Source organism: Plectropomus leopardus, chromosome 1 (assembly GCF_008729295.1).
Source record: "Plectropomus leopardus isolate mb chromosome 1, YSFRI_Pleo_2.0, whole genome shotgun sequence".
In the NCBI taxonomy this organism is placed as follows: domain Eukaryota; kingdom Metazoa; phylum Chordata; class Actinopteri; order Perciformes; family Serranidae; genus Plectropomus; species Plectropomus leopardus.
In genome coordinates this window covers 39,336,491-39,353,120 of record NC_056463.1, presented here as the reverse complement: position 1 = coordinate 39,353,120, position 16,630 = coordinate 39,336,491, and the positions used below count along the sequence as shown (strand labels likewise).

Here is a 16,630-nt window from a genome sequence, read left to right as displayed (position 1 = left end):
AAAGAACAAGAAGATTTATGGGATTGTTTGGAAAATAGGTTTCACTTTTGACTACAAGAGACAGGAGAATCAACAAATCAAATGATCTGTTATATCTTTTTAACCTAACTCAAAGTGAAAGTATGTTTTAAGAGCAAGTTTGAGTGCAAGGGCTACATGAATTGTCAAGATTGTGTAGTGTAACAACTGCAATTAATAACACTACTTAGTAGTAGTAGTAATAATAATAATAATGATAATACTAATACTAGTCATAACAACTTAATTTGTAGGCTAAAGTCTAATGCAAAGATGCAGTCCAAAAAACAGCATAGGATGAAAATTAACAATATTAATAAATATAAATGTGTATAAAATAGCAATGCAATTACAACGATCCTAGAGTTTGTGAGCAGTTAGCCTGTGTGCAGTTCTCCCGTACTACCTCTGTCCCTCTTCACGCGGACTTTGGGGCGATCAGCTCCTCCCAGACGCGCTCTCTTCGCTCTGGCTCTGAAGCAATCCGACTCATCTGCAGACACTCCTGGACATTACGGATGTTACAACTGGACTCCAACTGTCCTCTGCTGTGAAGGGCGTCCAGCGCAAGTCAGGGTGAGGCAACAATATCTGTCTCCGTTGTAACGCTTTGTTGCTAATTAGTCAGTGGTGGAAGAAGCACTGGTGGAATGTAACTGAGTACATTTACTTAAGTACTCTAAGGCTGCCTAGGTAAGTACGAATTTGAGGTTTTTGCCCTTTACTTAGGTCTTCTCTTTTCATGTCCCGTGATTACTCTACTACTCCACCACATTTCAGAGGAAAATACTTGTACTTTTAATGTCACTACATTTTTCTCAAAGCCTAAGTCACTAGTTACTTTACAAGTTAGGATTTTTTTGTGTTAAAAAGCATGACAGAAGTTCATAAATATGATGTTTCATCTGAAATTAAACAACCTAACAGTTAAGGCAACTACAGGCAAAACAATTAGTCAATTTATCAGTTTGTTTTGTTTTTCAAAAGATTTTTTTCCAAACCGGGTAGTTTTACTTTAAATACTTAAAGTACATTATATACTTACTTACTTGTATTTATCAGTACCATTTTTAATGCAGCATTTTCACTAGTAACATAGTATTTTCACAGTGTCACGCTGATTACTTTTACTTCAGTAAATCATTTAAATACCTCCTCCCCCACCGGGAAGAAGTATCCTTGACTTAAGTAAAAGAGGCCTACCAATACCACACAGTAAAAATACTCCACTACAAGTCAAAACCCTGCATTCAAAACCTTAATTAAGTAAAGTATATACATAGTATCAGCAAAAATGTAGCCTACTTAGAATTTCAGTTGTACAGTGTAATGTTCCCTGACAGTGTTTTACTATTGTTTGATGTTTTGGGTTAATATTACTGCTACATTCATGTGTATGTTGCATTTTACTGTTTTAGATTATGCCAATTTTATTCCCTTTTTACTCTGTATTTTATTCTCCAATCAGCAGTACATCATAGTCTATAAAATCATCATATGTTTGCAGTTGGGCTGCGCTGTGAGAGAGAACCAGTTTTCTCTAAAAAATAAACTTTTCATAGTGAGAGGAAAACCACCTGCTTTTCAGCTTTGTGATGATGCATTTTCCAGCTTCAGTTGATCACACACATTCCAAATCAACACATCTGGAGATACATGGTTTTCAGTGGACAGGAAGCGGGTGAATATTAGTAATCTGAAAAGTAAGTGAAGCTGTCAGAGAAATTTGGTGGAGTAAAACATACAATATCTACCACTCAGATGTAGTGGAGAAGGAGCATAAAGTAGCACTAGAAGAAAAGTCCATAAAAAAACAGATAGCATCATTCAGATTGGTATAGGTCAATAGTACTTGACTAAATTTACTTAATTACATTCCACTTTTGTTAATTGTCTGCCTTAGCATGTGTTAGTTATGTTACAGTTAGTAATGCATTGCTGTGTGCTCTGCTTTCAGTATGCTTCTAGTTTGCCTTGGGTTAATGAAAAGGAAACTTACATCATGCATGTGCAGCTTATAAAACAAATAAAAACTTGAAATGGATAGATTTATTTTATTATTATTTCTTATTTCTTTTTTACAGCTTATGCAACTGTTTCCGATTAAAATTGGCTGCAGCCAGTGGCCAGGCCAGACTGGATTATGGCCAGCAGAGAGCAGTGCTGCCTTGCTAATAAACCTGCTGCTAAAGTGAGACTAAGCTGTTTCAGCTTCAGATGCCTTAAATGCCTCTTTCTCACTGTAGTGCCATTTCACCACTGTTGGCCAGTCTGTACAAGGCTACATTGCACACTGTAATCAACTTACTTTTATTTAGGCAGTTTGCGTTTGTCATATGTAGGCCTACTTTATAAATACTTGTGTTACTTACAGCCATCCTGCATCTTGTATATTATGTTGATTTTATTCAACAGCCCGTGCCTCCCTTGGTTTCTTTCCCCAAATTGTCAAAACCATTCCCCCAGTAGACCCTCCTGTGCAGTAGCTGCTCCGTGTGTTTGCTGCTTTGTTCTGTACATGCAGTTGCCATTCTCTTCCTCTCCTGATGTTTTCTTTCTTGCTTGCAGCTGCCTGTAGAACCATCTTTTGCTGAATTGGTGAACAAAGACTGATATTGTGCAAAAACGCAGTTAACACCTGCACATGTGACATTACATAATGTGCTCATGGAGCCAGCAGCTATTGTGGCCATTGATAAATTGACCCTGCATGAAAGTTTATCTGCTAGCAAACTGCAGTGCCATTTCACTAATGGACATAAACACAATGTTCTAGAGTTATAAGGCTGTTTCAGTTTCAGAGATGCCTGTTGCTTGTACACGATCATGCTACTGTTGGCCAGTTTGCACTAGATGTTATAATGTACTCTGCATATAATCTTAGCAAAGCAGTTTGCATTTTGTCATTATGCACTTTATATGTTCTTGTGATATTTACACTGTCTGTATTCTTATATATTATGTTAATTTTATACAGAATCACTTATTCACCAGACAGCTGAAGCAACAAGGTTGTGGTGGTGGAAATAAAGCATTTGATTTGAAGACATCTGCCTGATGATCACCTACAGCGGATTACTATTTAAGTGATTCCAGCCTTGAACAACAAGGAAGCAACAACTTCCTCATAACTATGACAAAGTACCTCATTTCGGCTGTGTGGCTGGCGTATTGGCTGTGTCATGGTTATCCTGGTAATACACACCTGTTCACCCAAATGTCCTAGTTACAGCAGACAAAACAGCAACATGAGCATACAACATAAATGTACAGTTAAATATTGATGTAAATTTATTACTATGCATACAACTTTTGTCTCCTGGTTTTTCTCAGCTTTCTTTCTGCTGCTTCTTCAACTGTCTATAATACACATTTTAACAAAGAGGAGCTTGTCTTCCTTTTTAATTACATCTTTCAGACTGTTCTGAACTCCGTTGCCCCTATAAAGACAAAACCACCACCACAGCCCTGGCTTAACACATCCACCTACGGTTTTAAAGAGAGACTGCTGGAGTAAGGACCAAAAACCGGGGGGGGGGTACTTGTTTTATGACATTTGAAAACATGATAAATAATTATCAAAAGATAGAAAAGAACAATGATCTTGCTTCTCTAATTTAAGAAAAGCAACCTAAAGAACACAAGAGAAGCAACCTCAAGAACGGGAAACACCGCATGGTGTAAGACAGCCCTTAGTGACAGGGATTTAAAGCAGTTTCATCAAAAACATTTTTACTCAACCGAACGGTGAAGTTGTTGGTCTACCGCTTCATCCGTAAACTGTTGTGTAAGATGAAGAGGAGCAAATATTAAAATATTTGGTTTACTAAAAACTTAAGCAAAGCAACACTGTTCTTAAAATAAGCACAACACATATGTCATGTAGGTTGGACCACTGGGTTTAACTCTGTATCTTTATATGTTACATTTTTGACCGAAAATGACAACAACAACAACAACAGAAAAAAAGGACTTTCAGCCTCTCTGTTGGTTGTGAGGGACTGTGGTTTAATTTCTTACACACTGCTATTCCTCCTTACTCTATAACTTTAAATAGCTAGTGCTGGGCTCCCTCAGTTGAAACTGTCCCACAGCTTTTTGTTTAGACTCATGTTGATGAGGCTAATTTCAGTTCTAGTTATTTAAGTCTGAGTAGAGAATATGCTAAATTGCTATATTCTTTTTCCTTGTTTTTGTTCACCATATTTAAGGTCTTGATTTTCATTCCTTCTTCTCTGATTCAAGATTGATAATTCTGTGTTTTCATTGCTGTGGACATTTATGTGAGGACTGACCGAGGCGACATAACATGTCACACTCTTGTGCAGCGTGGTTTGCGCCGTTGATTTGCTTCTCTGCAGTTGCTTTCACAGTGTTGCTGTAGTCAGGCGTCCCTTATAGCGAGTGGTGCATGGACTTGAAGTTTTATGTTTTAGAGTGATAGTTGTTAAGGCACTCTAGATGGAGCGAGTTTGCTTCAGAGTTTTATGTGTATATTTTATAGTTTCCTTTTGTCTTAAGTGTCGGTCTCCTTTTTTTATTTTTTTTATTCTGAGGCTGTGTATCCATGTGTTAAGTTAGTTTATGAGCAAACATACAACAACTCACAATATGGGGATGAATTTCTGTAGCTGAAATATTAAAGGCATGGGCCAGTAGGAAGAAAATACGAAGTACTCAAAGAAATATAAATATAAATATATAAAATAAATTCTTTCTCCAAGAGACACATCTTACACAATTAGAAAATAAGAAACTGCGTTGGGACTGGGTGGGGCAAATATTTTTTTCTGTTGGCTCATCCAGTAGTAGGGGTGTATCCATTCTCATAAACAATTACAGTTTAAGAGTAAGAGGATTATTACAAATGTTAATGGGAGAATGGTTATTGTTGAAGCAGACATTCAAGGCCACTCCATGCTGCTTGCTAATATATATGCTCCCAATCAGGATGACACCGCTTTTGTTGGTACGTCAGAATGTAAAATAAGAGAGGCTCTAAATGGACATGACTACTATCATCCTATTATTCTTGGTGGGGACTGCAATTAGGTCATCGACAGTGTTTTAGATCGCAGCAACCCCTCTAACCCCTCAAAAAACACAGGGCTGTGGAGATTTAGAATAACATTTGCAAAGACTTAGGTCTGGTAGGCATGTAGACTAATGAATGAATCCTACCAGTAGGGATTATATTTTCTACTCGTCTTGCCATCGTGTTTACACAAGAATAGATTATTTTTTAATCTCCCATTCCCTCCTTGCCTATACTGCCTCTTGGACATAGGGTCTATTTTGGTATCAGATCACGCAGAAGTGACACTGCTTATATTACCACCTGGCAATACTGGCAGATCACAAAAATGGCACTTTAATTCTAGTCTACTACAAGACGCAACATATTTATTTTCAATAATAACATTTGTAATACAATTTTCAGATGTCATTTATGTCATTGAAGGCAAAATTATAACATTCAAATCATTGTTTTGCTTGACAGACTCCCTTTCACAAAAATTCATTTTTCTCAGCTTTCTAGATGATGAAACTAGCCTCTATTCATCATCAGATAAATCAAGAATGGAACAAGGTACAAACAACCAGGTTTTTCCATGACGAAAATGAGAGTTTCTTTTTTCATTTGAGCTATTCGGTGTTTTCAGAGTCTTTGTACAAAATATTCTATGGGTCTTGAAAGATGACTCGAAATGGCCAGAAAAGCTGGCACAAGCCACTTTCCATTATATAATAGGGCTGGCACTCAATGAGTTAAATGATATATTTTCAAAAGATAAAAACTCACCAAATGACAGATTTTTACAAAGAAATCTGTCCCTGAAAAGGGCACAGACACTACCTCCTTTTTTGTCCGGTCGTGCCTCAAACTCAGATCTAAGATTTAGTGGGGTGGATTCATTAAGAGCAGCATTTCCATTTTTGTTGTCCAACCAAATCTCAGTTAAAAACATAAAATCAAGCTTATAGGAGGTTATAAAATCATTGATTAAAAGTGACTTATTACCCAAGGATCTGATATTAAGTACAGCTAGTTTCAAGTTTGTTGGAGCAGGGCCTGAGATACTCTGCTGACAGGGAATCTGAATCAGACTTTTAGGACTGGAGGATCTTACTGTCACCCTCTTATCTATTCTTTGCCTTGAGACTGGAGCGATTGTACTTGGGATGTTTATTCTCTCCCTGGGCCTCAGTTTGCTAAAGGACAGACAATGAGGAACAGTTTTGGAACAGTAGAGGCCCAGGGTGTCCTAGTGGCTGCACACAGTGATAGCAGATGACCTTGTGCTGCCTAAGGCCTTTGAAGCCAGGAGTCTGGGTGCAGGCCGAGGTGGCCCACCGCAGGGGGTAATCGAGGGAGGGGCAGGGCACCTGGGGGGTTTTGGGGGTCAGATAAATTGGGCGGGTGTTTCTGTGTATTGTATGGGTGATGGTAGTGCCTGAGATCTGGCCATACTGGGGGTGAACGGGACCATTTTAATCCCAGACTTTACCAAGTCCTCCATCTGGCTTGTGAACCTGAGAGATAAGACAGGGGAGAGTGAGGATACAGGTGGGGGCATCTGGGGCTGGGGTGGGGGTGGTAATGGGGTCTGAGGCAGGGGTTGGGGTTATGATGAAGTACAGGGCTGGGGTGGGGTTGGGGGTGGTGATGAAGGAAAATCCACAGGGAGGCAGGTGGAGTGTTATCATCCTGGGGCTGGTTCTCCTTCTGCAGGGGAGACTTTGGCTGACGGAGAGGAGGCCCAGTAGGTTTTTGGTTCCTCAGACAGTGGAGGAGATTGTCTGTCAGTTCCATCAGTCCACAAAGTACAGGACGTCTGGACATCTGTTCACGACTGTATTCAGAGAATTGTTGAACATGACGTTCCTTTTTGTATTAACATATTTCTATTGGGGGACCCTTCCACTTTTAGAGATGTAAATCCCTCTATAAGTACAGAATGGGTCCAGATTGCTATTATGTTGTGTAGGAGACTGCTTGTTCAACAGTTGAAGTTAGCTCACGCACCATCAATTACAGACTGGTATAATGTACTTGCCAAAGTGGCAGCAGACAAACGAATATCATTCTCTCTACTTGGCAGGCTAGAGGGTAAATATTTTAAATGGGGAAAAATGTCTTGTGTTTTGTTGTCATTTGCTTATGCCAGTCAGCTAGTGTACATTGCTACTGTTTGACTGAATGTATTTTGGGCTTTAAAAAAATTGATAAAATGTTAATCATAAAAAAGAAAAAAAAACAGTAACCAGTTTTCTATGCGGAAGTGACTTTTGGTGTTTGTCACAGTGATTTGGTCTATATATTTACTTTTTTAGGTGTCATCTTTTTGATTTTGTCTTGTTATTGTCTTGTCCTTTCTCCTTTTTTTTTCTTAATGAACTAGTCTTGCTTCATTTTTTTTGTTTCCAGTTTTATATTGTACTCTGTCAATCCTGCCTTTGCTTTATCTGCCAAAGCATGTTGTCCATTTTTGAAGGCACTATATAAATGCATTTATTATTTTTTTATCATCATTGCAAGGATTTTATGTCAAACATATTACAGGTTTTCATACATTACTTCTATTACACAATCTTCAGAATGTGTTTTTTTTTTTTTTTGTGGTTTGCTCTAGTTGAGGCCAATGTGATCTGCGATGAAGGCAAAATGACAGTAGGGTTTGAAAAGTCTTCATTTTCTCGTCTCAACATTAATAATCTGCGGCTCAATGACCCCGACAGCAATGCCTGCAAGGTCCGCTCCAATAGCACCCACATCTACGCTGTCGTCCCCCTGAACGAATGTGGCACTCAAATTGAGGTAACACAGTCATTTGTTTCATTACCCACTGTGCTTTTCTCTTGGTAAATGGTATTGCTTTTCATTCATGACCAGTAACATTTAACTCTGCAGGAAAGTGCTGAAAACCTCATTTTCAAGAATGAAATCACCATTGAGGACAACACTGGTGACCTGATCACCAGGAAATGTCTGCTAGAGCTGAAGTTCTACTGCCAATACCCCAAACGTGGGAACCTGACTCTGGGCTTCTCAGTAAATCAGAAGAGTGTCACAGTGTCTGAGGCAGGCTTTGGCACATTCACCTACCAGTTTGAATTCTATACTAACAAACAATTCAAAGACCCCATTGAGCTGCCATCATACATTCTTACATGTGACATAGGGACCAGGATTTACATGCAAATAAAGGCCACCTCCTCATTCAATGATGCAAAGCTGTTTGTGGAGTCCTGCAGAGCTTCACCAGTTGACGACCCAAATTACGACGGAACCTACTCCATCATTGATAATGGGTAGGTCAACACATTCTCACCCCAAGTCATCACATACTACCGCTTTGTCCGTTGACTTCTGTGTCTACATATTACACTCTAGGTATCCTTTTGCATTTCCTGTTGACATTCCAGGATGGTGTTACCAACACTGGAATGTCAACAAAAGCTCATGGTGGGATTACAACAGCATGTGGTTATGTTTAGGCAACCAACGCCAGGATGACAACACAAGCACATGCTTAGGATTAGGCTAAAAATTCACTGACGGTTAAGTTTAGGCTACAAGAGAACATGGTAAGGTAAAGAAAAAAACACATCAGATCCCCCTACCACCCACCCTATAGGCACCATGTTCCTTATATTACATTGTAACTGGCTGCGTTTCAACCTGAAGCCGTCCAGTGGCGTATCACACGGACGCGACAAGTTCTGTCCAGGCGTGTTATCAACTGATGCGACCAGTCTGCGTATCCTGCTGCCATAGCAGGTGCAGGTGAAAATCATAACACCGCAAAAGGTTCTGTCCAGTCTGATTCACAGCTGGCACTGCCCAGCTGCTTATCATACAGCCGTGAAAGGTGGCTTTTGGCATTGGGATCTTATGCCAAAGTGACAGAATTTGACAACTTCGGAATATGAATGGGCTGCCTGTTAGTTTGAATGATAGATGGGAATGAAATCTCTCTCTTCCGCCTAAGTATTCTCTTTGGAGATGATATCTCCTCTGACCTAATGGCTTGTCTATGCAATATGACCATGTCAGGATGGAAAAATGTGCTTCACTTACTTCATCTTTGGTGTTATGTGTACTATCACTTATGTAAATATCTCCAATAGAACAATAACCTAGGCCCTATAATAGGAATAGAGTTGGACAGGCGGTAATTCTTATCTTTTTGTTTGCTTGTTTTGTTCTGCCTAGGTGTAAAGTGGACAAGACCGTTGAAATCCATACCCCCTCCCACGACAGACAATTCAGGTTCAGCATGGAGGCCTTCAAGTTTATCGGCTTGTATAATCAGGTGAAGAATGGGATTAGATTGAAGCATGGGACTGTCCAACACGTTGTCACTCCAAACTTGTCACATGGTGCCACTCTGTCGGTGACCCACCGCATATACCAATGGCATTTTTTGGGTATCCTTCTGCGTCAGCTGTTTACACTCTGGGATTACCATGATGTCAACAAATACACATGGTGGGATGACACAACCCATTACTGTGAGGCCACGGCATACAGAAAGTAGCATGGTACATGTTTACACAACAGTATGGACTGTCATGATGGTTAGGATTAGGCTACAAAGTCATATACAGTTAAGTTTAGGAAAAATAGGCACATGAATTGAATCCCTTTATTGTCATTGCAAGTTCACATACGAGATTTACTGTCTCTCATTTAAAAAAAAAAACCTGTTTACTTTCACGCCGCTCACATGGGTAATTGTAGAGCAAAAACACACACACACACACACACACACACATCCACACAGGAAGCAAACTCCACACTGCCGCACACAAGCCGGTTGTTTGTGGGACCCATCCACCTCCCCACCTACACACTCTACAAGTGCACTCATGCTCCTTATATTATGTGCTTACTAACAGCACTATTAACTGACGCTGTCCTTTAGTGTTTCATGCTCGCGTGACTGGTTCTGATACTGCTGATCCAGCAGGGAGTGTCAACGGTCTGGGATCAGGCCCCTGGTGCAAAAAGTATTGAATACAGATTTCATTTGACTGGAGATGTTTTGATACTACTTGGTAGGCTACTGGGTTATTTTGGTCAATACCAGGTATGGAGTGCCAGTAACCAGCCCTATATATTCCCCAACACTACTTATCACACCAATAATTGATGAAAAAAAAACTAAGCATTCTTATATACATTGGGGGTGGCTGTGGCTCAGAGGAAGAGTGGGTCATCCTCTAATTGGAAGGTCAGCGATTGATCCCCAGCTCCTCCGGGCAACATGTCGAAGCTCCCGATGCTGCATCATCGGAGTGTGAGTGTGTGTGAATGATTTCTGAGTAGCAGGTGACACCTTGTAAGGTAGCTTCAGCCACCAGTTTGTGAATGTGTGTGTGAATGGGTGAATGTGACATGTAGTGTTAAAGCGCTTTGAGTGGTCAATAAGACTAGACAAGCGCTATACAAGTATAGTCCATTTACCATTTCTAAGTATTAATACCAGAAATTGTAGAATATTAAAAAAAAAAAAAAAAAAACAGATTAATTGTGCAATCTAAAAAATATATATGCCCGTAGGGGGGGGGGGGGGGGGGGGGGGGGGGGTGTCTCTATGTTTCCCATCCCATCTTCTGACTACAGCTGTGAAGGTACTGCTGATATAATGACAGCGTGTTTTGTTGCATTTAGGTGTACATCAAATGTTCAGTCCTGATATGTGAAGGAGGGAGGTCTGATACCAGGTGCTCGCAGGGATGCATCGGGTCAGGATCATGGCTGAGCGATCAGCCCCATCACCGTGGAAAGAGAGAGGCTGTTACTCAGAGTTTAAGGCACATTATTTCCCAGGGTCCCTTGCGCTTAAGGAGATCAGCAGAGAGCACTGGCCCAAGTATGAAAAGTGTTTTTATTGACAGCATACCTGCCTTGTTTGAGTATCATTTGGACAAGTTCAGAGTAAAACTGTGTCTCTCTTCTCTCCAGTGATCAACCTGAATCCAAACCTGGTATTCATCGCTGGATGTCTTCTTGCAGCTGTTGGCATGATCAGTGCAGTGAGCATGTACAAAGCCAGACTGTCATGGGTCAGATACCAACCACTGCCAGTGTATAAGAGTTAAGACAACAGTGTGTGCCTAATACCAATTCTGTATTAATTACATTTGACTACATACATCTTTTTTGATTGATCTTGCTATCAGGTATTGGGTTTTAAATGTATCTGATTATATGCCCATTTAAATGAATGAATTTTATATTAACACCTTTAGAAATGTCTACTGCTATAAGAGGAAACACTTCAGTGAGGGAAAATCTGTGCTTGGGCAAAAATGAAACCAGAAAGGAGATTTTATTTGAGTCAACACTGAAGAATGATCAACCAGCCCCTACAGGGTTATTGTTAGAAATTAAAACCGAAAATAAAACTAAAACGAGCAGTGAAAAAAAGAGATCCTCTAAGAAAAACTAAAACTGAATAAATTATATTGCCTGCCAAGATAGGGTGAGAGCATGAATTTCTGTCAGCTCGTCTTTCAACCACATAATCTGAAATTCTGACTTTCCCGGACATTACACTATGCTGCAATGCTTTTTGCAGTCTAATCTCATAGAATTTGATAACAAGAACATAATTTAGGCCTAATATTGTAGTAGATCAAACGTCATTTAATTAAGCTATTCAGCACAGGACTAATGTTATCCAACCAGGTTAGTATGACCCTCTTCTGTGGTATTGAATTAGTACTAAAGGTTACTCCTAAATTAAAATATTTATAAAACATCATGATAAACAGTATGTTTAAACATTATGTTAGACAATAATGCCATTCCCACACAGTTCTCCAGCTATGAATTTTGTGTTTGAGACCTCATACCTATCCCTAAAAAAAAAGCAACTAAAGCTAGTGTAAAACTGAAAAACTATAAAAATAATATTTAAAAACTAAAATTCAACTGAAACTATACAAACATGAGTTCAAAAGTCAAAAGCAAAATAAAATAAAAAATAATAATCTACTGAAACATTGGAACTGTAGCTGCTGGTTGACTTGTGGTCTTGAACGCGCTGTTCATGATGGGATCACTAGCTTTATAAATGCTACCACTATTACATATTACAGCATGATTTAAAACAAGTATCTTGATTTTATGTGTAGTCCTAGTCATAATCATCATATTCAATCCTATGCAAGATGTTATCATTAATGGGTTAATAAAATATATTCTTTTGCATATATTTTTGCCTTTATCAACTTGAATGTGGATTCTCTTTCTTGGTGCATGAAGTCACACACTTCCATTCCAAATCCAACACAAAATGTCCTATAGTCATGTTTCAAGTAATTAAAAAAGCCATTAATACTTTCCTGTTGCTAAAGCTCACCACGTTTTATCATTTGTGCTGCAACCAACTGAATGACAACAGCTACAATGATCCATAAGTCAGGAGGGAAGTACACTAAAAGTATGCAACAAAACTGACAGATTTGGAGCTGAAAACTAAATTAGAGAAGAATTTTTTTTTTAAATAAAATAATAAATAATAGTTGCATCCCATAGCAGAAAGTATCATCCTCTAAGATGAGCTACAGGTCAGGCAGGAGTCTATAGGTCCTGCAGGTGCATAGTAGATTAGTATATGAAAGAAATGGGCTGCATTTATGGGAATAGCAGTTTTTCTTGATTGCTCCCACACTATAACTGGGCCTATCAACTACACATCCCAAATCTTGAAGCCACTGACCAAAGCATAGACCCGTTTCACATAACTACGTATAAACACTATTCATTTGTCTCCACACAAGTTTCAAGATTCAAAACAAAAACGTGGCCAAATAAATCATTAATTGTACTGTGTATTCATCAAGTATTTCATCAAAAACGAAGCCTGTGCCGAAGTGCCAAAACTGCAGTTCCTCTTATGACCACTTGAGGCTGGCTTCAAAGCAGAGTCAATCCACACAGACCTTCAACTTTACAGCAGAAATAAACATGTTTACAGCCTGAGAAAAAACAGTTTTGGTTTCTTTAGCAAATTCTACATCCATGATAACTACACAGGAGATACGATAATTTATAACTCCCTTGTTTATATTTTACTAAGGCCCAAAGTTACACATATTTACGGGTGAAGCTGCTTGAGTGACAGGCTGTCTAAAAACCATCTCTCACTGATCGCTGCAGTCTGTGATATGAGTCAGATCCCCTAGATACTGGGGTCCAGATACTGAACCCCCAATGTTAAATGTTATATTAAATGCATATACTGTACTTAACACAGCCACAGGTGGCACCTTTTAGGGTAGCCTTAGCCACCAGTGTGTGAACACAGACTGTGAGCTAGATGCAACGACACTTACACTTGCTATGCTTAAGTGAGGTTAAAATATCGGAGACATAGGCATTACCATCTTGCGCTGGTGAAGTCATTCGTAGCAGGACGAACCATCAAATCGTCCTCTCCACACTCTCTGAGCTCGGCATCTCAGGTTCTGTCCTATGGTGGTTCAAGTCCTACCTCACAGGCAGATCCTTCAGAGTGTCATGGCGAGGAGAGGTGTCTGGGTCACATGGCCTATCGACAGGGGTTCCTCAGGGGTCGGTGCTTGGTCCCCTACTCTTCTCTCTGTACACCACCTCACTCGGTGCAGTGATCCGCTCCCATGGTTTCTCCTACCACTGCTATGCTGATGACACTCAGCTCTTCCTCTCCTTTCCACCTGATGACAGAACGGTCTCAACTCGGATATCAGCGTGTCTGGCTGATATCTCCACATGGATGAAGGAACGTCACCTTCAGCTAAATCTGTCTAAGACCGAACTCATGGTCTTTCCAGCTTGTCCATCTGTTCAGCCTCGGATCAGTGTTCAACTTGACTCGAGCCTACTTGTGCCCACAAACTCAGCCAGAAACCTGGGTGTCATGATTGATGACCAGCTGACCTTTAAGGTTCATGTGGCCTCAGTTTCTCGGTCTTACCGTTATGCCCTCTACAACATCAGGAAGATCAGACCCTTCCTGACCCAACAGGCCACACAGCTTCTGGTTCAGGCTCTTGTGATCTCACGCATTGACTACTGCAACTCTCTTCTGGCAGGGCTCCCTGCATGCTCATTCAAACCTCTTCAGATGATCCAGAATGCAGCAGCACATCTGGTCTTCAACCAGCCCAAAAGAGCACATGTCACCCCACTGCTAATTTCTCTTCACTGGCTTCCAGTGGCAGCCAGAATCAAATTCAAAGCACTTCTCTTGGCTTACAAAACAATCACAAGAACTGCTCCAGCCTACCTGGAATCCCTGATCCAGGTCTACTCTCCTTCTCGCCCACTACGCTCTGCATGCGAAAGACGCCTGGTGCTTCCAGCCCAGCACGGCTCTAAATCTCTAGCCAGACTCTTCTCTTCTGTTGTTCCCAAATGGTGGAACAAACTTCCAAACTGTGCATTCTGCTGAGTCCCTTTCTACTTTTAAGAGACAATTGAAAACTCAATTGTTCTGAGAACACCTAGGCACTTAACCTGACTCTTCTCCTCTTTGCCCTTTGGGGTAGATTAAGTCAGATGGTCCAAAACCCAGCACTTAATGATTATCTAGCACTGACAAAGTTGTGCGATGTTGTATGTTGACTGTCATCGTAAGTAGTGATACTGAGATTGTTGAATCTCAGATGCTGAGATCGCTACTGGTTATTACTTTGGTTTCAAAAAAAAAAAAAAGGGGGGGTGGGGGTGGGGCTGTGCGGCACCTCTTCTGCCACTAGACGGCAATACCTGTGACCAATCACACCTGAAGCACTTTTTGCACTTACTAAGGGTTTTTTTCCTTAAGTCTAAATTCTTGCTTGTGTTGTACGTCGCTTTGGATAAAAAAGCGTCTGCTAAATGAAACTGTAGAATTGTAGAAATTGTAGGAGTCTGCACAGTAATGATGTTTAGCTATATATAGCTATATATAAAGCAATATCCGTGGTGGGGGAGTTCCCGCCAAAACACCCATCCGAGCAATCATGTGCAGTCCCATTAAATGAGAGTGCATGGATTGGCTGTCATAGCTGTCAATCATGGCTGAAAATCCCCTTTTCGTAGAATTGAATAACTCATTAAACACAAACTTATCATAGAAATGATTACTTGCACAAACATCAGGATGAGAACTACCTTCAGTGACAAAGGCCATCTTTGAGAAAAATGTATTTGGCGTGTACTTTGAGTTGGCCTATGTCCCATTCACAAACCTGGAGGGGCGTGCTTTATGACCTACACTGGGACAGACACCTTGGGGCGATCTAGACTGAAATGTTTCACTTTGAAAGAACTGTCATGTTGTCCATCCTAATATACATTCTGTGTGTGAATGTTACATGTAAAGTTAAAAGACTTTGAGAGATTTATATAGACCAATATCAAAAACCACTATTTGCCTCAGGGGACTCTACAATCTGTACAGCATACAGCACCCACTCTCCTTAGACCAGGGGTCTGCAACCTATAATATTATAGGGCCATTTTGCCCGCTCTTCCACCTAATAAAATTTGTAAGGAACTGCAAAACACAACACAGCTTTTAAGGTTTGATATATAGTTTACACTACATATACAAAAACTATAGTTTGTTGAATTAATGGAATATAGAAAACTGTTGACATTTGACTTTATATCTTCACCTGTTATAACAAAGGAAAACACCAAACTCTTATGAGGAGGAGAAAAAAAATGAGGAGTGTGCATGCGTGCATATGTAGGCTTACTATGCACTATGCAGGCCTATTTGACTCCTCCCATATTTGTGGAAAATTAATAAAATAAAAATTAGCCCACTTTGATATAAAAAAAAAACACTTGGCTGCAGCCTAACAGCTTAAAAAGGGTAAATATAAATATGGGCCAATTTATATTTAATTATGACTAAAGTCCATTTCAGTGTGCTGTCCTCCTCTTCTGTTTTTTCCTTAGCCACGAACAGCCGACGCCTCTGAACATAAAACACATCTATATCAGCTCTGGGTCTGAACTAAATAATTTTTTTGCAAAATAATAGCCTGTTAAATGATTGTGTTCTTACCCATTTAATGTGACTTCTGTTTCTGAACATCACTGCAGATTTTCTCTGTGCCAGGGCTGTAAGATGTGACTTTGATCTTCATACAGGACTGCAGGCTGTCATCTGTCAGGCGGGAGCGATACTTGAACTTTATGAAGTTCATGCTTGAGAAAACGTGCTCGCATTTGTTGATCCAAAGATGGACAGGACTGCAAATGCATACTTTTTCATGTTCATATAAGTGTCAGGAATGGCATCCCATGTTTCAAAAACAAGCTTGTCGGGTTTTGGGAGGTTTTCAGTATCGCTCCATTTGTTCTCTTTAGCGATAATGGCTTTCTGACAGGGGGCATCTTCAAGATCAGCTGTCAGGCTTATGAATTTGGACACCCACAAGTCTTTATTAGCTATGTCAGCCAGTTCAGTTTCAAGATCGGATTGACTTACTCCTGAGAGGGGACATGTACAGCAGGGATTCAGATGGGTTGAGGTCCAGGGGTGTGACAGTTTTTTTACTTTCTGAATTTGCTGAATCATTGCACAAATGCAGTTTGTATTGCGATAATTACACACTGAAA

The 16,630-nt window shown here is 40.1% G+C and overlaps 1 protein-coding gene across 2 annotated transcripts; it reads left to right on the top strand.

Annotated features, from left to right (window-relative positions):
- The first annotated feature begins 501 nt into the window (after nucleotides 1–501).
- LOC121941976 (ZP domain-containing protein-like) lies at nucleotides 502–12,373 on the top strand. Of its 2 annotated transcripts, XM_042485041.1 has the most exons (7): nucleotides 502–594; nucleotides 2,996–3,212; nucleotides 7,653–7,837; nucleotides 7,931–8,331; nucleotides 9,236–9,335; nucleotides 10,697–10,898; nucleotides 10,991–12,373. In XM_042485041.1, the coding sequence occupies exons 2-7, from the start codon at nucleotides 3,152–3,154 to the stop codon at nucleotides 11,125–11,127; spliced, it is 1,086 nt and encodes a 361-aa protein (XP_042340975.1). In that variant the 5' UTR covers nucleotides 502–594; nucleotides 2,996–3,151; the 3' UTR covers nucleotides 11,128–12,373. The 2 variants fall into 2 exon arrangements, with proteins under 2 accessions (XP_042340975.1, XP_042340983.1); XM_042485049.1 differs by lacking the exon at nucleotides 2,996–3,212 and having other exon boundaries at nucleotides 525–594.
- Nucleotides 12,374–16,630: the final 4,257 nt, after the last annotated feature.